Source organism: Loxodonta africana, chromosome 18, assembly GCF_030014295.1.
Source record: "Loxodonta africana isolate mLoxAfr1 chromosome 18, mLoxAfr1.hap2, whole genome shotgun sequence".
NCBI classification, from domain to species: Eukaryota; Metazoa; Chordata; class Mammalia; order Proboscidea; family Elephantidae; genus Loxodonta; species Loxodonta africana.
The window spans coordinates 55,967,958-55,991,527 of record NC_087359.1 but is presented as its reverse complement, the minus strand read 5'-3'; the positions used below and the strand labels follow the sequence as shown (position 1 = coordinate 55,991,527).

At 40.7% G+C, this 23,570-nt stretch overlaps 1 protein-coding gene and 1 pseudogene across 6 annotated transcripts in view; one reads left to right on the top strand and one right to left on the bottom strand.

Annotated features, from left to right (window-relative positions):
• Window positions 1–23,570, bottom strand: part of MYO1D (myosin ID) — a 348,824-nt gene that overhangs the window by 46,572 nt on the left and 278,682 nt on the right. Inside the window, exon 22 of one of the 6 annotated variants that reach the window (XM_023553470.2) lies at window positions 12,755–12,953. The exons of 4 other annotated variants lie outside the window; for them this stretch is intronic. In XM_023553470.2, coding sequence (XP_023409238.1) covers window positions 12,863–12,953 — 91 coding nt within the window. In that variant the 3' untranslated portion in view covers window positions 12,755–12,862. Of the gene's footprint in view, window positions 1–12,754; window positions 12,954–12,983; window positions 13,735–23,570 lie in introns of those variants that run through there. One more of the 6 variants, XM_023553471.2, reaches the window with a different exon arrangement.
• Window positions 11,718–12,500, top strand: LOC135228137 (uncharacterized; annotated as a pseudogene).

The window sequence follows — 23,570 nt, the reverse complement described above, 5'->3', positions numbered from 1 at the left end:
GCAGGCAATAAATGGTAGCATTTCCCTCTATTATGGTTCTTTCTGAATTAATTTTATCACTATTATTAGGCTGTAAACACTTTGAAGGGTCAGATATTTATTGAACTGAATGGGGAAGGGAATGTGAGAGAAATGCAATACCATTCCACTTTCAACTAACAAGACGCTCCTGGAGAATCATGGCCGCTCTCTTCCTTCTGCCCTGATCTGGTCCCTGGTTAATCGATCAGACAAAGGCTATATTATTCTATCAGCTGGATGGTAGACTTTTCATTAGCAAAGAGAGTAGGGTATGAAAGATTAATTATAATACATCATTATTGTGATACATTAGCTAGCAGTTCAAATTTTACATTCAACTGACCCTATAAATTATACTCCAGATTTCAGAAGGTATCTAGATGATATGTTTTTGTTCCATCTAACAGCCTCTCTGTGCTGTATTGAAGAATAGAAGTGGGGTGACTTGTGCACTATTAAAATTAACATCCGTTTCTCTTTCTGATTTCTAAAGGACTTGGGATACTAGGCGGTGTGCATCTGAAGCCATGAGCTAGGTTTCTGTGATAATTAATTTTATTAGTTTTGAACCAGGGCAAGCTTATAATGGAGATTCATGTGATATTCTTTCACACTCCCAGAATACCAGCCCCTGAAGCCTTCACAGACCACGTGCCTGCAGATTCATAGTCCTGGGTTCCCTCCCCTTGGCCCACCCCACTTGGAACACCCAGGCTGCCTGCATAGTTACCCATTCTGATGCTGCACTCAGTAGAAATGGCTCTCCCTCCACAGATTCAGCCACTTTGAGGACAGAACAGTAGCTCATCCACTTTCCTGTTTTCATTTGGAATTCGGTAATGAACTCATTAAATCACCAACTTGTTGTGACAGGAAGTCATTCAGATGCTGATGCTATTGCCATGGAAACCATCCCTCTGCTCTGAGCTCTGTCTGTCTCTGCCGAGGAGCACTCAGCTCCATAATTACTGTCACCCCCAAATAACACCCAGCCGTCATGGCTGTGAGCAGGTCCAGAAGCAGGGGCACACAGAGACTCGATTTTATTTTCAGATGATGAATTCTGCTTGGTTTCAGTATTTTTAGCACATTTTTGTTCTGTACCAGTTGTCATTTTAATTCCTACATGCTGGCTCCTTTCCAACACCTTTCCTAGTGAAGCAGACAAAGGATTTTTTGGGGGCAGCTGTCAGGGATAGTTATTTAAAGAGAACCTACTGTTTCCCCAAATCCTGATGCTTCCAAATATGGGAAAATGAGTTTCCTTGCCCTTTAAGTGAGACCCCAAAAAAAGGAATTCCATGTTCCACTAGGTCTGAGTCTGTTAAACCTAAAAGTGGTATGGATATGTCGGTAATACTCAAATACAAGTTCAAAGATGCAGCTCAAAGTACAAGGTGATACTTACTTTGTTTGGGTTATCTAGACTGTTGTTAAGCTTCATTACTGAAGACTGACCAGGATACCTAAGGGAGAACTCATCTTATTCAAAGCAGGAATCAAATACTTTTTGTATGTTTTACAGCATGTGGCATTTTGCGAATCTTTAAAAATAGCCACCACTTATTGAGCACTTGACAGATACTGTACCATGTATTTCACATTATGTTTTATGATTTAAAATTAATCTGCATGAAAACCCCATGAGGCAAGTATTTTTATCCCAATTTTGCAGCTGAGGAACACGAAGCTCAAAGCGATGGGGTACATTAAACAAATGCCATGCTGTTCATAGTGCATTGTCCTTAACACGTCACACCTCTTGTGTCCGAAGACATAAAGGTGACTAAGCTGACTCAGAATCACGGGCACTCAGAGTAGGGACGGTCTTTCGTGGTTATTTTGTCCGACAAACCCACATCTTCTATAACATCTCAAGTGATAGCCTGGTCTCGGTTTGAGTATCTCCATGGTGGAGAATTTACTACAAAGAAAAAGCCATCTATATTTGGACAGCCCAGTGTGAAGGTGTCTCCTCATTTGTTCCTAATATGAGTGAAGGGTAATCATCATTGGAGATGCTACTGAGCCATAAACCTGTTCTTTCTGGGGTCATCACCCACTGCGGATATTTGGCTCCCACCAAAAGCTTGTCCCCTAGAGTATCTGTGTATGGAAGGGAGAGGAAGGAAACAAGAAAGAAGCCTAACAAGAAGGGGTTAGAGCTAGGTCAGGATCTGTTTGAGCAGGATCTCAGCAGATCATTGACTCAACCATCATTTATTTGCTCTTGGAAAAAAACCTGTTCCCCAGTACCAGTGGGAAGATGCTGTTTTGACTAAGACGCCAATGGGCGGATATCTGACCTTTTATCTGGTGTCCCTTTTTATTTTATATATATACATAAAATACAAATATGTATTTTCCATAAAACACATAACCACTGATGGAAATATAAACATTAAAATTTAAAGCTGAGCAGTGAGCAGTGATCCCTGGGTCATCTTCACAAATGTTAACAAGGTCACAGGGTGGGGACAGGAGTGACCTTCCAACTTAGGGAGCTCTATCTTTAGTGGGGTTAATGTTAATTTCTTTCTGTTTATAGGAATTGTAATTTTAAATACTTTAATGATAGCTAACATTTGGAGAGCGCTTACCATGAGTTGGATGCTGTGCTAGGAGATTTATAAATGGTCATTTGGCTTTGCCTTAGATTATAACCTCCTTGGTGGCAAGGTCTGTGACATATGCCAATGCCAATTATCTGTGAGACCCTGGGCAAGTCTCTTTATTTCATGTGCCTCACTTTCTTCAGGTGTCAAATCAAGGGTATGTTAATTGCATTACTACTTTACAGGTCTGTAAAGTTAAGATGCAAAGTGTAAAAGTCCTTTGAAAAGTGTAAATTTCTACAGAGATGTGCCTAATTTAGTGTTCTATGACAGTGAATACCTAAATACGAACAATTTAATTAAAAGCTCAATATTAATAATATCAGTTAGGCCAAATCTCTTTATAATAAATATTATGAAAAAAGATTTTCAAGCTTTAAGCAATGGTACTTTTTACAGAGTTGTGATTTTTTTTTTTTTTTGGTGTTTATTATCTCATGATCTAACCTGTTGCAAAGGTTAAAGGAAAATTTTCCACAGTTACAGTAATCACAGAGGATTAGTAAGGCCTCTGTAATACTGCATCACTAAAAATAAGCATATCAAAGATCCAGGGTCCAATGTCTTTATTTTTTGTTGATTTTTTCCCCTAGGTAATTAAAAAAAGGTACTTGTGAATATACTCTGCCTACTTCTTAAAAGTCCTTGGGGGATAGCCTACAATAAAAGAGATAGAAATAATAAAATTGAAGAAATTCAAAAATAATCTTTTCATCCAGTTCACAGCCATTTCTTCTTAAGATTATCTACGGAACAGCATTAGTCTAGAGTTACCAATGAGATCTTCTATAGTTTCTGACACTGAAAATATTTTGTTCACTCTAAGTAAACAGGGAACTACTGATGTCTGGTAATAACTGACTTCTGGGGGGGAGGGTGTGTGAAAAGTCCCAAACTGTAGGATTCAAAGAGAATGACCACTAACATAATTATGAAGTAGATTAAATCACTATGCAATACACGCCCAGATCACATAGTTTGTTTTTATTTAGATGCAAATATGTGGAGTATTATGCACTCTTGGAAACCCTGGTGGCATAGTGGTTAAGAGCTACGGCTGCTAACCAAAAGGTTGGCAGTTGGAATCCATCAGGTGCTCCTTGGAAACTCCATGGGGCAGTTCTACTCTGTCCTATAGGGTCCCTATGAGTTGGAATTGACTTGATGGCAGTGGGTTTGGTTTGGATTTTGGTATGCACGCTTACCCAGAGTATGAAAAGAAAGTCACACATAAGGAACATGAGTCACTTACAAGAGACCAGAAGGGCTTAGGCGAACTGGCTAGACAGAGACTCAACCAAGGCTTTTTCTGTCCCTGCTTCACTTCTGTCTCCTGAAAGCACCACCTTGTATGAATCACAGGAGAGAAATGTTTTTGGCAAATGTGCATCGGACACATCCAGCCTTCCTCTCGCTGTTTTTCCATGCCCTTTACATACACACACACACCCTCCAACAGACATTTTCAACTCTAAATTACTGTGCCTACATTTATGGAAGGGAGAACCAGCAGGTCCTCGTCAGCTGAAAATCCAAAATCATATCTCAGAGGCTTTGGAATCAGTGCAGTTTTTTTCTTCAGCAGTCTCACCTCCATAATTAAGTCTGACCTAGACTAACATTAAAATATTTTGCTCTTCCTGAGCAAGCATCCATCAGCATGAGGCTCTATCTTCTCTTGGTTGGCGGCCCATTATCCTCTCTAGCTCCTATATTTTCCACTAGCATGAATGCTCGATGGCCCAGGAAACTCATCTGACTCGCTCATTCCTTGGTATGGTGCCTGGCACATTGCTGGACCTCAATAAATACTTCTTGAGTGAATTGAGTAAATAAATATTTTAGTCTCTCCTGCAATCCCCAGCCTACAAGCATGTTCAAGTCTCCCCCATTATAAAAAAAGACCAGAAAATCCACCTGCCCTTATCTCTCCCTCCAGATGCCCTCAAATTAAATAAACTATGTGGAAAGCAGTGCCCTTCTACCTACTGCCTTCTCTCGCATCACACCTTAGAGTCAAGCTTCTTGAGTGAGTGGTTTATATATGTATTCTTTACCTTTGTACTGCTTATCCTTTATCATTTGCAATTTGGCTTCCATTCCACATTCTACATTGAATGTGTTCTCAGTAAGGTCACCAATGACTTCTGATTAAGGTCTTATCTTACGGCTGGACTTTATCCACCCATCCACCCATGTATGCCATCTGTGCCTCCCTCTCATCCACCTGTTTGTCCCTCCATCTATCCTTTTCCTCCCTACTCTTCTTCTATCCATTCATCCATTCTTCCATGTCTTTCTTTCCTTCCCACTTTGCTTTTGTAAATATAAATAACGCTGGGTTACTGCTCTGGGGTTGAGAAAGACAAAGTCTCTGCAGTGGAAGTGCTTTTCATCTGGTGGAAGATGGGATACACATTCCCTTATGATTATTACAGCACTGTTACTCCAACTGTGCTAGAGTAAGTGAAGCCATGGAACAAACATGGAGAATATTCCTACAGAATTAGTTTTACTCCATGTAAGTAATTGGATACATTTTAACACTCAATTAAATTAAAACTGACATGTGAGGTGAATGAAAAATAGCATTACTTGTTAAAGTAAAACACAAGACTTTAGAAGAAAATTTGGGCTTCCCATAGGCTGTGTTTGGATACGGCCCCAGTGAATGTTAAGTTTACTCTTCCCTATCGCTAGAAGAATTTCCTTAGAAAGGTCTGAGAAACACTGATAAGTAGACAACTACCACACAAGGTGATACATTAGCCCAGAAGTAAGAACTATAGTGCTGAAGAAGCTCCGAGAACAAAGGCTAGAATTTTTGGGAGGGATGGACAGGATCGTCTTTATGTAGGAGGAGACATTTGTGGTAGATCCTAGAAGATAAGTGGCTTATTAGGCGTAGAAGGTGGAGACAGTCATTCTGGGAGGGAGCAGTATGTACAATGATAAGGAATTGTTAAGGCAGCAGATATATGAGAAGAACATAGAGGAGTTTAGGGTAGATGGTAGCAGATGGTAGCTGAAAGAGGAGATAGGTTTTGACTACACAGCAAAGAGTCCTGGTATAATGCTAGAAAGTACCAAAGCTGGAGGCTATTTCCAATCCTTGAAACTCTTGGCATCACTGTATTCTGGTTTTCCTACTTTGACAATTCCTTCTTAGTTTCCTTTGCTTATTTCTCCTCTTCAACATTCCCCAGAGTTCCATTCTTGGCCATGTTTTTCTTCTTACTCTCCACACTTGGCTTGTTTCATTCATTCCTATTGCTCTAACTTCTTTTAAACAGCTGTAGCTCCCAAATCTACATTCCCCAGCACAGACCTCTGGCTCCAGACTCCCATTCTCGTTGCTTGGATATCTCAAACCGAGCTCACCTATACCCTTTCAAAATGCACAAGTCTTAAGTTGTCCAGGTCATCTGCTATGCGCCTACCCTCTTTTCTAATGCTTTGCTTCCCCGGGTCTTTTAAGTCTAGGTTAATGGAACCACGGTCCATCCAGTTACCCAAATAAAAAAACTAGGTGTCAACAACAGTTGCTCTACTCATTGCCTAGAGCTGCTCAGCTGCTGGCCCTGTCAGCAGCCTCCTACCCCAAACCTCTGTTAAACAGGTCCTTTCCTTGAAATGTCCACTATCACTGCTGGGCCTTAGACCAGGGATTTTCAACTAAGCTGGGAGTTCCCCCTCAGCCCTCATCTACTGAGAGTCATTGTGTGTAATGAGAGATATTATGGATGGGCATATGCTCTGCACTTGGACTGTGCGGGGCAGAAAAAGGGTTGTAAATGACTGACTGATCATACCCCTCTTGGTCAACTACAGTAACTGGTTCACTGGTCTCTGTAATACCAGGTCTGTTCACCTCTGAAACATTTTCCACAATTCTGAAGTTATCTTTTTAATAGGGAAGTCTGATTAATAATGGTAGATCATTTAAATTTACAAAACAAAATCACAGAAGAGTGAGGGGGAAAATATAAATGGATATTTATCTGATCTCTCGGTGGGTGAGACTTTCTAAGTGTTCATACAAAGGCTAAAGGAAAAGAGGTGATCATATAAAAATGTAAGATATCTGCCAAATAATACAAGTAGTCCCTGACTTAGGACGGGGTTCTGTTCTGAGGACTCCATTGTAAGTCGATTTTGACATAAGTTGAATACTTTTTTTAGTTTTCATAGCCTGCTATAGGGCAGTGTTTTGAACAGTAAATCATAACATTGAACATCTGGGAGTGTACATCTGAGGATGATGACATCAGCAAATTATACGTTGCAATATCGTATGTAGTATATTTTACTAATGATAAGATATACAAAAAGCAACAACAGATGGTCCTAAGCACGGTTCGTTTTAACTAGAATATGTTGTAAGTCGGAGACTACTGTAAGGCAATTTAAATGTTAAACTGGGAAAATATTTGCAACATACATGGGGGTCAGTGGTCTTAAGATATAAAAAGCTCTTACAAAATGATAAATATCTTTATTTATCTTACAAATGATAAATATATCAGAAGGAAAAACAGAGGCAAAGGATATTAACATGCAATTCTCAAAATATGTTTCACTGGCAAGTAGACCCATGGGGGGAAATGTTCAATTTCATTTAAGAAGTGTAGACTAAAAGAATGGATCCACAAAGTTTTTCTCTGTCGGATCAGCAAATTAAATCCAGTGCTGAGTGGGTATTTGGTACCTGAGGCACATCTAACCTTTGCTGGTGGGGGGTAAATTGGTACAAGCTTTTAGGAAGCCAATCTAGAAACATGCATCAAAAGCCTTGAAAATCCACACCCCCATCCCAATATTCCATCTCTAGAATTCCCGAGGAAACAATCACAGATATGAATAAATATATCCCTCTAAGGGTAATTATCACAACATTGTTTAAAATGCTGAAAACTGGAAAGGTCCTGGATGTTCAACAATAGGGGTTGGGTCAATAAATTCTAGTTCATTTTTAGCATGAAACACTAGATATTAAATATATGCCGGAAAAGAATAGTTAGTGACACAGGAAGACCTCTTTAGAGTGTTTGCTCTATACTGTGAGGTGAAAACAACAGCAGTTATAAAATCGCTTGTACAGAAAAATCTCATTTTTTGGAAAGAAATATCTATCTCTATGCAAAGAAGATCTAAAAATTTCAACAATGGTTTGAATGCGTGCTTATAGATTTTTTTCTCTTCAATGTACTTGTCCGCATTTTCCAAAATTTCCAAAACACAGAGTTACTTGTGTTATCAGAAGAAATATTTTTAATGAGAAAAACAAAATCTCCCTCTGTTTGGGCTGCCTGTCGTCTACTGGCTAAAACTCAAATCCTTTCGCCTGAATACGAGGCCTGTCACAATCTGGCTCCTCTGCTTTCCAGGCTGGTTTTCCTGCACTTCCCAACTAGAATCCCATATTCATGGCCTACGGAGTCCACTCAGCTGCACCTTGGAAGAAAGGCTTGGGGATCTACTTCTGAAAATCGGCCACTGAAAACCCAATGGAGTACAGTTCTACTCTGACACACAAGCGGTTGCCATGAGCTGGAGTCGACTCGATGGCAGCAGCGGGAACTGGCTTGTAAGGGTGGCCAAACTGGGTGGGGCCTGAGCTGCTCCGCTAGTCTAGTTCAGAGGTCAGCAAACCTTTTCTGTAAAGGTCCAGAGACTAAATATTTCAGCTTTCTGGGCCATACAATCTGTCACAATTAGCTATAGGCAATATGTAAATGAACAAGCATAGCTACATTCCAATACAACTTCATTTATGGGTTTGATGTTTATGTAGTTTTCAATGTACTGCATTTTATATAATTATTCTTTTAATTTTTTTCCCGAACCATTTAATAATACAAAACCATTTTTGGGTTGCAAGCTGTCTAGTTTGCCAATCCCTGGACTACTGGTTCATCACCGTTTACCTGTGGAGACAGCTGTGGGACAGGGGAAAGAGTAAGTCCCAACACTTGAGCACCTAAGCGCAACAGAAACAATTTATGCCTGTGCACCACCAGGCTGGAAAATAACTATGGGCACTAGACAGTTAACATTTACTTACAATGGAGCAGCAGGGGAAAAAAAGACTTTGCTCTCGGAAGTAGAGAGTGTTCTTTGAAGCTTGATTAAAGTGTTCTACTTTACACTTTGTGGAAGCACATTATATTCATCCTTTTTCAGGGCAGGATAAACAGAAAAGAAGCCATGTACTGCTATCAGCATATGCTCACACCTGTTGTTGGAAAACAGCAAACAACCCACTCTCTGTTCAAGGGCTCACTGACAATAAAAGAGCCCAGAAATGCCCTTTCCTTTCAGGAGAAAAGGCTTCTTCCACATTCTCACCAGTTTTGCCACAGAACGAATTCCCAGGGAGATGAGAGGAAACAGAGGTCATTTACAAGGTCATCTCTTCTGCCCCGTTCATTTGCCATTTTAACATGTGCTTCCAGCTAAATATTTCACTCCTTATGCCTTGAACAGCACGAGTGCCTGACATCTGAGAGGCAGTGTAGTCTAGGGGTTAAGAGCACAGACGCTGGAGTACATGGCCTGGGTTCTTGTCCATTACTAATTGGCTGTGATCTTGAGCAAGTTACTCAGCTTCTCTGTGCCTCAGTTTCTTCAGCTATCTAAAGGGGATAATAATAGAACTCACCTCCTGGAGTTGTAGTGAGGTTTATATGAGTTACCATGTGTGTAGAGCCTAGCATGGAGTACTAGATAATTGTTAACTATTTTTATGATTATCTGCATGTGTTTACAAAGTACTTTAGCATATGCACATGTGTGTTTGTGCACACACATGCATGTGCTCAAGTGCACGTGTGCACACACACATACAATTTGAGTTTATCCTTTTCATGGATGAAAAACCTGAGGTTTAGTGGCCCAAGGCCATTCAGCTAGGACTGGTTCTTCTAATGCTAAAATCCAATCTTCTTTTTATTGTGAACGCAATTGTCTGTCAAGGACTTTTAAATTACTGAATGGGATTTTGAATTTCATGCCCCCTGCCTGCTGAGGAAGTTCTTAAAGAAAAGGTTATATAAAAAAAGTTTAACCAAATCACATATTTGTAATTCATACACAGTAGGGATTTTAACTGTCTGAAGTAGCGTCTGTTTTTCCTCACTGGCTTTAAAAAAAAATTTTTTTTTTTTTTTAGTCCCAATGTCTTTTATCACACTTCCTTACTATTTCCATTCCTGGCACTCTTTTTACTGTCTTAAACATCTTTGTTTTCACTGATATCACCTGGCAACAATTTGTTGAGATTTAAATAAACGATATCCATTCCCAGTCACAGAACTTTAAATGAAGTATCTGTTGACTCGGTGTCAACTTCTGTGTTTATCAATGCTATGTTGTTGCAATGCAGTGATACAGCTGCTATTCTACTAGTACCTCTCATTCAACTGCAAAAAAAGAGTGACAAATAATACGCCTGATGCTAAAATTAAGCTGTTTTGGGGAATAATCTGGTCCCTTCTTTTTACATAAAAGGGTAATTGATTCATATGGACATGGAAGGTCATCAGAGATACAGAGAGAGTTTGTAAGTATCTCTGAGATAAAGCTAAACCAGACAGTAGTATTCTAGGAAAGTTGTTGCAAGAAAGAAATATGTGTATGGAGACATATGAACAAATTTTAACACCCAGAGACAACTAAAATAAATGATCCATGATATAAAACTTTTATGCCTAAAGTTAAAATTCTGACTTTCAAGGTTAGCTGCTGAGTATTCCAGAGAAAGCTACATTTTTGAAGATACACCTACTCTTCACTTATCAACTTTCATTATGCGACACTTCACATTTACCACAATAGTAAAAATCTACTATCGGACTACGTCTGGCAGTAATGAACGCCGAGGGATGAGGCGAGAGTAACACTGGCTGTGATGGTTAAGGTTATGGGTTAACTTGGCTGAGCCATGATTCTTAGTGGTTTGGCAGTTATGTAATGATGTAATTTGGCAGTTACATACGATTGTAGCCATTCTTCATTTTTGTGATCTGATATGATCATCCTCCATTTTTGCATACACTGATTTTCCCATAATGACCTGGTCTTTGGAACTTAACCATGTAGCTAAGTGAGGTGTGGACGTATTTAGAAGTGAACCAACAGCATTTATAACCTCTATCACTGACTCAGCCCTATTATACGTTTTGCAGTTTTCCTTTTTGCTTTCATTTTTTTCTGGTTTTATTTCTTTTTTTCCTAGTTCTTCAATTTCAATGAAAATTTACATGTTCATTGTAGAAAAATTGGAAAGTATAAAGAAGTAGAAACAAAATTCTGTCTATAATCCTGTCTTGCCATCTAGAGAAGCATTATTAATATTGTGACATTAACATGTTAACATTAATATTTACATATCCTTCTTGTCTTTAACTTTTGCCATAAAAAACAAAACGATCATTTCCTTCAATTTTCCCTTGATTATCAAGTTATATATGCTCATATACATATAAAGCTGGAAAGCATAGAAAAGATGAAAGAAGTCAAAATAAAAGCACCCAGAATTAAACATTTTGGCATATTTTCTTCTAGCCTTTCCTTCTATGCATATTTTCTTTTAAAAAATTATGATCACAATTTAGATAGAATTTAATATACTTTTAAAACTTATTATATCATAAGCACTTTCTTTTGACATCAAAAAGTTTATAAACATAATTTTTTTTTTTCTCATTAAACTTTGTTTTAATGGGTCTCAAAATTCTGTGACAGATTTTTGGTCAAGTTGTTTCCATTTAAAAAGTGCTGATTTTAAAAATGAATAACTTAAAACTACCACACAAAAAAAGAAACAAATTGTCCACAAAACATTCCTTTCCTTCTGAAGGTTTTACGATGCATTGTTATCATTGACCAGTCTCTTACTATTAAAGTGGCCAAATGAGACGAACAGTTCTGAGACCGTTCTTCCACCACTGATTAAGACTGGGGTGGCAGGTGTTACGGGTATCATTCATTTAGCCTTCTGAGCAGACTTGGTGACCTTGCCAGCTCCAGCAGCCTTTTTGTCCACTGTCTTGATGACACCCACAGCAACTGTCTCATATCATGAACAGCAAAACGACCCAGATGAGGATAGTCAGAGAAGCTCTCAACACACATGGGCTTGCCAGGAACCATGTCAATGATGGCAGCATCACCAGACTTCAGGAATTTTGGGCCATCTTCTAGCTTCTTACCAGAATGGCAATCAATCTTCTCTTTGAGCTCAGTAAACTTGCAAGCAATGTGAGCTGTGTGACAATCCAGCACAGGTGCGTAGCCAGCACTGATTTGGCCTGGGTGGTTCAGGATGATCATCTGAGCAGTGAAGACAGCTGCTTCCATTGGTGGGTCATTTTTGCTGTCACCAGCTACATTGCCATGATGAACATCTTTGACAGAGACATGCTTGACGTTGAAGCCTACACTGTCCACAGGCAAAGCTTCGCTCAAAGCTTCATGGTGCATTTCAACAGACTTCACTTCAGTGGTGACATTGACTGGAGCAAAGGTGACCACCGTGCCAGGCTTGAGAACACCAGTCTCGCCAATACCACCAATTTTGTATACGTCCTGGAGAGGCAGACGCAGGGGCTTGTCAGTTGGACGAGTTGGTGGCAGGATGCAATCCAGAGCTTCAAGCAGTGTGGTTCCACTGGCATTGCCATCCTTACGGGTGACTTTCCATCCCTTGAACCAAGGCATGTTAGCACTTGGCTCCAGCGTGCTGTCACCATTAGAACCAGAAATTGGCACAAATGCTACCGTGTCAGGGTTGTTGCCAATTTTCTTAATATAGGTGCTGACTTCCTTAACAATTTCCTCATATCTCTTCTGACTGTAGGGTAGCTCAGTGGAATCCATTTTGTTAACACCAAAAATTAGTTGTTTCACACCCAGTGTGTAAGCCAGAAGAGCATGCTCACGGGTCTGCCCATCCTTGGAGATACCAGCTTCAAATTCACCAGCACCAGCAGCAACAATCAGGACAGCACAGTCAGCCTGTGATGTTCCTGTAATCATGTTTCTGATGAAGTCTCTGTGTCCTGGGGCATCAATGATGGTCACATAGTACTTCCTGGTCTCAAATTTCCACAGGGAGATATCAATGGTGATATCAGCAGCTTCCTTCTCAAATTTTTTGATGGTTCTTTTGTCGATCCCACCGCATTTGTAGATCAGGTGACCAGTGGTGGTGGACTTGCCTGAATCTACGTGTCCAGTGACGACGATGTTGATGTGGGTCTTTTCCTTTCCCATTTTGGCTTAGACTTTGCGATAGTTTTCACGAACACGTGTGTCCTGGCAGCAAACCCGTTGTGAAAAAAAAGGCTATAAACATAATTTTTAATGGCTGCACAAAATTTCATCATATGGCTATACCATCATTTACTTAGATATTCTTTTAGTGCTTAGGTTGTTTCCAGTTTTTCACTATTTATAAATAACTGCTATAGGCATCTTTGGAGCCCTGGTGGTGTAGTGGTTAAGAGCTTGGCTGGCAACCAAAAGGTTGGCAATTTGAATCCACCAGCTGCTCCTTGGAAACCCTATGGGGCAGTTCTACTCTGTCCTAAAGGGTTGCTATGAGTCAAAATCGACTTGATGGCAATGGGTTTGGTTTGGTTTTATATGTATCTTTGTATGTAAATTTTTGTCCATGTTTCTGATTCTTTTACTACGATATATTTCTCTAAAAGTTCAAAATCAACAACGTTTATCTTCTTCTTCTGGCTCTAAATGTATAACACAATCTTTGAAATAACTGCTATTAATGTTTTATTACATTTCCTTTCAGCGTTTTTAAGGGTAGGAACACTTTAAAGACTTCCGATTCATATTTTCAAGTGGTTTTCAAGATTTGTATCAATTACCTCTCAGCAGCCACATATCAACACAGAATCTTACTACAGTCTCACAAATGTAGAAAGAATATTATTATTAAAAAACTGCACTGACTTGAAGGAAAAATAGTTTCTTACTGTTTCGTTAACATACTTTTGATTATTAGTGGAGTTGAGCTTTGTTTCTTCCAGTGTTTACTAACCACTTGTTTCTTTTGGTGACTTGTCTGTTTTCCTTGCTAAAATATAAAAAAATATAAGGAAGCAAATTTTCACTGTATTGCTTATTACTCAGTTTGAAATGGTTCCCACTGTTGTTCAAACCCATGGGCCGAGACTTCAAATTAATCTCATCCTCCACAAATTCATTACTTATGATTTAAAAATACTGAAAAAGTCATCCAGTTCTTCCTTCCACCTCTCCCTTTCCCTCACTGCACAGATGACATTCAATCCCACCATAAAAAGCAACTATGTATCAGTTTAAAGATAAGCTACTAAATAACTGATTTAATGTAGTAGTTGTTTTTTAACCCCTTTTTTGATTACGTATGATGACTGTTTTGGTTTACTCTGATTCTTGCTGGTCTAAAGGCTTCATGGGAATATTAAGTAGCAAGAGACAGTAAGATGCATCAACAATTGATTCAAGTCTGCTTCACTGAGCTTTATGTGCAAGAAGCTGGAAGCCAGCTTGCTGCCTACAGGCTGCCCACTGATGATTAGGAGACGATCTGTAGAACTATTTCCACGTTACATACTGGTTTCCAATGACCCGTGCAGAGTCCCTGTGGCCGTCGGAGCTCCTGCACAGAGGCACGTGCAAAGCCCAGGCAACAGAAGGGGTGGATCCTCATGCTGCCTCCTTGCCTTCCCTTTCATGATCTGGTCAAACTGAGCTGAGAATGGGCTGTCAACTAGCAGGCAGATTGTTCCTACCCTCCCTCTGAAGTTTCTAGTTACAAAAATATGGATATGAAGCTCAAGTCAGCTTTCTTCACAGCGTCACTGAGAAAAATCTTGGTCAGCACGTGATCTCTTCCCTTTCTAAGCCGACACCCTATACTTAGCAATTACCATTAAGTGACCACACAGTCAGTGTTGTAGCATCATGTACAAACCAGGGTGAACTCCATATCTGCGCCGCCCTCTAACCAGAACCTACCCACCTGCCTGCTTTCCTTCCTTTCATCCTTCAATATTTATTCAGGGCTTCCTGGGTTAGGTGCAGGAGTCCCTGCATGGTGCAAACAGTTAACGTGCTTGGCTGCTAACCCAAAGGCTGGAGGTTTGAGTTCACCCAGAGATGCCCTGGAAGAAAGACTTGGTGCTCTACTTCCGAAAAATCAGCCATTGACAACTCTATGAAGCACAGCTCTACTCTGACACACATGGGGTCACCACGAGTTAGAGCCGAATCATTGGCCACTGGTTTTTAACTGGTGCTCGGTGCTATGGGTGACGGGAATGTGTGTGTGTGTGTGTGAACTTATAGTTTAATGGGGGAAATAAACTAAGCATATGGATAACTATAAGACAGAAGGTAATAGTGACCACAAGAGATAACAAATAAAGAGCCATGGAGTCTATTGTACGTAGTTTCACTTCTAACCCTTAATCTAAGGAGTCATCCAAGAATCAAAGCCATGCGATGTTTATGGGACAGTGAAGAAATCAATCCCCAGTAATTTCCTGTGTTGTGTTTTGTTGTTACAATACAAAGAGCAATACGTGATAATCCTAGAAACAACACACCCCCAAATTTCACAACTATACAAACTAGTCCATTCCTCTTGATGATAACTCTTCCAGTTTCATAACATAGACAACTAGAAATAATGTCATTATCTAGAAAATACACTCACATGCTAAACCTGTTCCTTAAAGGAAGGATTCTTCTTTATAGCAGCAGAAGGCATCCTGGAAGCACCCACTTTTACAGTGCAGTATGCTCCTCAGTTCCTATGAAACCTTGGCCCACTGACCCCAGAGACATGGCCATATGAAAGTGGGAGCTCAGATTCTGGAATCTGCTCAATGCCTAGCCTTCGATCCTCTGCTTTGTCACCTCTGCCCCCAAGAGCAGCCATTCATCACCCAGCCAGTGGCAATGTGGCTGTTGTGGACATCTACCTATTTGGGACTGAACTGAACTAAAATGTGGGATCAGTAAATACTATGAAGAAATGACTTTGTTACCAATGGTATGTGAGCAAGGAGTCCAGAATTCAAGGTCAATTCCATGTACCTGTTTCAGAGTGTGTTTCTAAGAAAGACTGAGCATAATGATAGGAATTCATCTCCGTGCTTCTAATAAATATTCATTTAGCATAGTTACTGGGTATTACTGGGTATCAGGAGAGGGAGAGAGGGGGAGAGGGAGGGAGGGAGCTGGAGGGGGAGAGAGAGAGAGAGAACAGACACAGTCCTCCCTCATGAATTCCTCACAACCTGCTGGAAGTGATAAATAATACATTAAAAAAATATGCAAAAATGAATTACAACTGTGGTGTTATGAAGAAAAAAAATGGGACAATAACATGAGAACATGAACTTGTTTAGGGAAGGAGGTCAGGGAAAGGCTTCTCTGGGGAAGTAACATTTAAGTGAAATCTAAAGATGAGGAGAGTTAGGAGACTAGATCATGAAGGGTATTCCCAGAGAGGGCACAACTCCCAAGAAGTAAGTCTCTGAGGAAGGTGGTGAGGGGCACGGCTTGTTGAGAAAGTAAAGGGAAGCCTGTGTGGCTGTGCAGATGAGTGAGGCAGGTGAGAACTGACAGGAGGCAGGCCACAGCATATAGGTCGCAGAAGTGGTTTCAGACCGTATCTTAAGAAGCTACTGAAAGAGAGTAGGGGCGTGATACGATCTGAAATTCAGCTGAGCACAACCAAAATTGGGAAGATATTTTTTGGCCCATTTAATTGGAAACAAAATTGAGCCAATTAAACGCCCGTTGCACTCCAAAGCCTGTGCTCTCTCTGCCACGTCATGCTGCCTCTCAAGGCAGAATGTTTTAGTAACCTGGGCTCCAGGCTTGGCCAGGCCCTTCAATATTACTTGCCATGGTGGGGTCTCATTTTGTGATCATTCTTAGTTATCAAGTCATCAAGGCAAAGCAGTCACCTGGGAAGGAGGCATACGTGCACCGAAGTACACCTGCAGAGTGTATTTTACTGAAAGTGCTTTGTGTAACTGAGGCTGTAGCTGGTTTGTTCAGTGGCGCTAATGAGGTCACTGATACAGGTTCGGTCTCCGCGTCCAATTAACTCAGTTCTGTGGCTTAGAGACTACACCCAAACCCAAGACATCCGTCTCAGATACGCATTCACTAGTTTCAGAAAAGGAGGCTGAGAAATGTGGGTGGCTTGGTAAAACCTGTTTGCAAGACTAGGAAAACAATTCAGAAGGCAAAGCACAATAATGGTCGGTAGCAGCTTCCTCAAAAAGATTATACAATGTTTTAACCCAAGCCTGGGTGATCAGAGATCCTCTACATTGCTAAGAACTTCCTTTTCCCCAAAAATAGTTTTGGGATTTTTTCCCCCAAGTATTTCTCGGAATCCTGTTTGTATCCCTGGATGTAGCAACAACAACAACAACAACAACAGAAGCCAGATTGCTAGATAGGTAGCTAGCTAGTAGCAGTATTTCTGAAAATTACTGAGAACTTAAAAGCCTAAGATACATTCGGGACATCTATGCAACTTTGATGCAGTTCAAAACCTTTTCACTGGAGACAGAGACCTTCCAATAACTGATACTTCGGCAAGTCTGTGTTTTGAATATGGTTAGTTTTTCAGGCAGTTTAATGCCTAGTTCTACTTTCCCCTCTGTGGAGAGTTTCTCTCTGCCTCTAGTTTCTTCCTCCTGCATTGTCTTCCTCATGACTGCGGGGCTATCTTTCCAGAACACAGACTAGTTAGTGCACTTGTTTTATGTAACCTACCAAACCCTTTTGCACAGCGTGTGAAGGGACCTTGTGATTTATCATCCCTCTAAGGCATTGGGTTTTGGGTTAAGGCACTTCAGAGTTAAAGAGGCAGCTCTATGAATTAGTATGTGAGGGCAACAGGCATAAACCAGGACTGTTCTGGCAAACTAGGGCCTATTGTCATCCTATGTAGGAAGTGCCTGACAACTGGAATGGAACCCACATCTCCTGGCACAGACCAGCCACTGAGAAGTACCTGACCTTCTCTGATTGCTCTCTGTGCTTTCATGCTTTGAACCTCAACCTGCTGCCTTTCCCTGCTTCTCATGCTTCCAGACCCGCCCGAAGAGCAGATTCGCTTACTGCCTGAGGCAGCCAGGGGGTCCTGCCTCTATGCTCTCACACACCTTTAGGACAGCGCTTGCTGGATTATCATCATTTGTTTTACCGTATGCCCTCTCTTGACGGTCAGCTCTTCAAGGCCATGGGATTTAAATCATCCTTGTGGCTACCCGAATATGTAAAGAGTGCTTTCTCTGTCATCAGTGGTCAGTAAGTGTTAGTTGATAATGAATAATGAATAAATATGTTCCCTGATTAGATAATCTAGTACCTCTTAAAAAATACCCCGTGATCTGTGTTGTACATAAATGTTGATAACTAAAATGCTATGTAACAGTACCACTGACTGTCCTGGTATCATAGAAACTTTGGCGTGGATTTCCATGTAAGTGAGTGTATGGAAAAAGTAATGCTATATGAGCAATTTGTCTTCTCAGTTGTGAAGAGAGTGACAGGCATATCTCACTCCCATTGTTCACTGGGGATGAGCAGACTGCTCTAGGCTGGAACGCTGAGCCTGCTCAGTGGTGACTAATCTCGGAAGTCTTGTGAGGTGCACTGGCCCAAGGGCAGTAGAGGCTTCCTGGACTCTCAGATCTGTATGACAAATCCTGCATTAGTCGCTCCCACAGAGAAGACACCGTGAAATTCATGTGAGGCTCTTCCCTGTCTAACCTGTTTCTTACCATGGTGAACACCCATCCGAGGTGAAAGGAAGTTCCGCAGATCGAGACAGTAAAATGTCACCTCCCACTGGATGAGCAATGGAGCCCACGCCCAGCAGCGTGAATTCCCTGTCTCGGGAATGTTTTCCCTCACCCAGAGCATTAATCTTGGCGTGATGAGCAATAATTGGTAAATGCTTACATCCAGCTAAATTGGAATTTCCACATATATTATATGATTTACATCAGGAAGTAAACGCAACTCAGTAGTCATCCTACTATGACAGCTTTTCAACTTTTGTTGATCTTCAGCACATGTAATGTGAATATATTAATGAGCCAGAAAGTAAGAACCATGAGTAAAGGGGAGATAAAGGACAGAGAAGGAGTCTGTGAAGGCATTATTGAGTGGGTGGCTGGCTGACGGCAGCTGTTGCTCACGTCCACGGAGAACTACTGGGAACCCCAGTAGAGGGAATTCTGGTCGGAAATAGGACAGTTTCCTGAGCCAGATGTGTAAGGTCATTAAAGGCACTACTAAGAGCCATGGGATACATTCCTCTGGAGTCCTTAAAAACAGAGCAGGTATTAAGCAATCGGGATGAGTTCTATTTAAATCTACCATGGCTGGGATTGGCTGGAACTTTTAAATTTCCCTCAGCCCTACAGTCTCTCAGTACTCCATCCTCACTCACTGCCAGAAAAGAGGCCAGAAAAGGGTCTTTCTATCATTCATGCACAGGTAGGTGAGTTAGTGAGAAAGTATGCAAGCAACTCGTGGGACTGGAGAGAGAAGACAGCTGGGAGGGGAAAGCTGAGGTATGGCGGTGGGTCGGAGGGTGAGGGAAAGGTCATCGGTAAGTTAGGGGTCAATGAATTGACCACAAATTTGTAGTTCAAATATATACTTCCAGCGCTCCCTATGGCCCTGCCCTTGGCTGTAACATCCTGCGTCTGTTCCCATGTCTGCTGTCCTTCTGTTCCCTCAGTTTCCTGTAGCATGCCTGCCTTCCTTCCCTGGGACCCCGATTCTATTACGTTTGCCAAATGGCGTAGAAAAACTGAACATTCTGATAGAGGCTGGGATGGTAATTCCCTGTTCTCCAGAAGATGCCAGATGACACAGGACAGGGTTTAAGTTAGAGACATTGAAACTTCTACAAGTCAGGAAAGGAAATGACAACTAACCTTTCCTTTTGACACTTGGTAGCATACCACCTTTGCCGTCTAGAATACTTTAAAATAAAAATTTCCTGGCATTATTTTGAAGAAATGAGACTATTATCCACCCCCCCGCCGCCCCATGTTCAATTAATTTTGGGAAAATCAAAAAGCACTTCCATTCTACATCCAGAAAATCTGATTTTGTTGAGGCAATTAAAAGCAGTACCTTCTTACTTTTTACCAAAGTAACCTACGTAGAGGACTGGAAAGAAAAAAAAAAAAGGGCAAGGGTTCCTTGACCCACTACTCCCATTTTCTATGCTTGTTTTAAATTGCTTCTATTTTTAGTTCTTTTGATGGTTACTTCCAATCGCTAAATAACATGCTTATACTGCTCTTTCTTAATTTACCAGTTTTAGACATTATCGACTGATTTCCTCTTACGACAGATTTAGATTTTTTGCCACTAATAACATTCTCTCTCCTCCTCATCTATAACTATAATCAATATAGTTACATTACTTTCGATTATCTTTAGTACATTAAATAATATCTATGTCCTTTGTTTCTGCTCCATCAACAAGATATTTATCTCTTTATTCCTTATTTTACAAAACCCCCAAAAATAAAACCAAACTCATTGCCGTCGAGTCGACTCCGACTCATAGTGTCCCTCTAGGACAGAGTAGAACTGCTCCATAGGGTTTCCAAGGAGCGCCTGGTGGATTTGAACTGCTGGTTAGCAGTGAGGCTATATCTAATCTCCATCTTCCTGTTAACCCTTCTACTTCCTTCCCAACCCCCAACTTCCGTTAGCCCCAGTTTTACACTGTCAAAGTTGAGAACACTTCTTCTGTAACATACCCAACATTGAACTCTTGATTCTACCTCCCGTAGGTGCTCCTTTCCAAGTATCCCACTCTCAGTCAACGTTGCTCCTATCTACCCAGGTGATCCAGCAGAAACTAATCCTCTCTCTCCATTCCACATCCAGCTTACCATTAAGTCCTATCATCTCTACCTCCAAAATAAATTTGCACCATCTCCACTGCTAAAACACAAGCCACTGCCATCTTTCTCCAGGTTGAGCCACACTCTTGTTCCCTATATAGTCCAGCCTCCACAAAGGGGCCAGAGTCGTTTTTCTGAAATATAAAGCGGATCACATCAATCCCCTTGGTGAAAATGGTCTCTCATTTGCAACCCTTATTGTTGCCTATGAGGCTCTAACTGACCTGGCCCAGGCTACTCTACATGCTCACCTTCGTTCACTCTGCTCCAGCTAGTCTACCCTTTGTCCTTCCAATGCCACAAGCTAGTTCCTGTTTGAAGGACTTTGCCATTCAGCTCGGTAACACCCCAGACCTTTTCCCACTTTTGTTATTCAAATCTTAATGGAGCTGTCACTCCCTATGGGAGGTGTTCCGTCTTAGCAAAAACAACCTCCTATCTCTAACCATGGACTTCCTGGGTGATGCAAATGGTTAATGCACTCGGTTGTTAACCAAAAGGTTGGAGGTTAAGTCTACCCAGAAGTGCCTTGGAAGAAAGGCTTGGTGATCTACTTATAAAAAATCAGCTACTGAAAACCCTGTGGGGCACAGTTCTACTCTGACACACACCAGGTTGTCATGAATTGGAGCTGACTCTACAGAACTGGTTATCCCAAACCATAATCTATCATGTTATCCTATTTTGTCTTCTTCATAGCACCCAAGACATTCTCTTAGGTGTGTGCTTATTGTTCACACCCCCCAGCACCTAGAACAGTGCCTGGCACATAGAAGGCATTAAGCAAATGTTGACTATTATCAACTCAGTGTTCTGTAGCCATAACTAAGGCTTCTATGCTTCAGTTAAAATTAATTCTAAAAGTTGGAAATCAAACAGTGTTATATTACTGCAACCATGTAATTATTATTTGCTACTTAAAATAATGTCCCAAAGTAAGTTCTCCCTTGAATTTTTTTTTTCTTGGAATTTACAACTGATTTCTCTTTGTCATGGTCTAGGTTTTTAAGGATAAAGTCCTCTGACTTCCCCCTTTTCACAGGTACTGTTCACCGGTCTTGCTCTAATCTGGGCTGATGGCTCTCTAGGTCCATGGCATTGCTGCTCTTCTAGCACTTTTCTTCTCTCCTGATTTGGATCTAATACCTCTCGGCTCTCATGTCTTCCTCTTTCTTGTGTTATAACCTTAGTTTGCTGGAGTACATCCTCAGGAAACTCCCTGAGAAAGGGTGTGTAAAAAGTCTTTGCTTGTCTGACAATGTTTTCTCACTTGTTTGTTTTTTAACTTCATACCGGATTGATAATTTGCCTAGGTATAAAATTATACATTGAAAATAATTTTCTCTCAGTAGTCTGAAGATAATTTTCCATTGCCTTTTGGCATTTAGAATAAGTGAAGAAAATTAACACATATACACACTTCTAGGTACAACTTCAGTCCTGATAAGACTTCCCATAAAAGATGTCTACAGTAGACAAAGGAAGCACAGCTGTATCAGTGCTGACAAAGACCACTCAGATTGATGCTTGCACGATGACATTTTGTAAAGCTAGCTAATTTAACTGAATTACTTTGAGCTACAGCATGTTCAGTAAAGAAATTTTATTTCTTTCAAATATAGATGGTGTTTCCACAAATTCTTCTTTTGACCAGGCTAACTACTTTCCTGAAGGTTTTCTTTTCTTAATAATTTTCTTGGCAAATCTCTTATTCACAGCACTCCATAGTTCTCCTCTGTGGTTCTCATCACAACTGTAATTGCTTTTCATTATCTATCTGTAAAATACACTGTGGGTTAAAAAAGAGTGCCCTGCTTACTGCTGCACCTCTGGCATCTAACTTATCTAGAAAGGATATGGTTACAATAGTAGGATCTTAATAAAAAGCAGTTATTACTATTACTAATAAAACCAATAAAAGATTGATACATGGAAATCAAACCAAAGGCATTAATTCTGATGAAAAAGACCCAGAATGTATATATAACATAAATGTTTCACTAATATTACACGTGATGAAAATATTCCAGAGAAAAACTCAATGAACAGTTATCTAAATCTGAGGTTTCTTTTGGCCCAGGCCAAATATCCTTCCTACCACCCGGAGTTCTACCTCCTAGCACTTTTGATTGGCCTTGTCTATATAGCTCAATTTATTAGAAAAGTCGTTAGGTGGGAGCCTCAAGCTACAAAGGCCTTACATTCGATTTCTTTTGTATTCTTATACTTACTGATGAAAAACTTCATCCAATAAAGTAAAAATTAATGAGGCTTTACGGTAAGTTCATTATATTTATAATAAATAATAAACTCTGGCTAAACAGAAAAATAAATATATATGTGATGTGATTATATACAACAAGGAAAGGGGTTTCTTGGGTGACTTATGGACATCAGTCTTATTATTTTAGCCCATCAGATGTATGACCAGTTCTCACTCAAGGGGCTCTTTCTTTCCATCTCATGCAGTGAATGCCATGGTGTTCACCCACCATTCCCTCTGGGGTGGGTTTCTCCTAACTTTGTTTCCCTCCACTATCTCCTAAGGAAGGAGCCCTGGTGGCACAGTGGTCAGAGTGCTCGCCTGTTGACCAGAAGATTGGGGTTTGAACCCACCAGCCACTCTGTGGGAGAAAGATGTGGCAGTCTACTTCTGTAAAGATTTACAGCCTTGGAAACCCTATGAGGCAGTTCTATAGGGTCACGATGAGTTGGAATTGACTGGAAGGCAGTGGGTATCTCCTAGGGATTCTTGTTTCTTTTCTTTGGAGTCTGCCTGAATCCTGCTCTTCAGAGCAATGACAGCCAGATTGAGGCATCAGGAATTAGCTCATCATACAGGCTCTAGAATCCCCAGGATTCTTTTCTGCTCGACCCCCTCTAATGACAATCAATCCACAGCACTCAGAACACCCATAACAATGGAAAAGAAAACAGGAATTTTGAAAAGGTCGGTTGC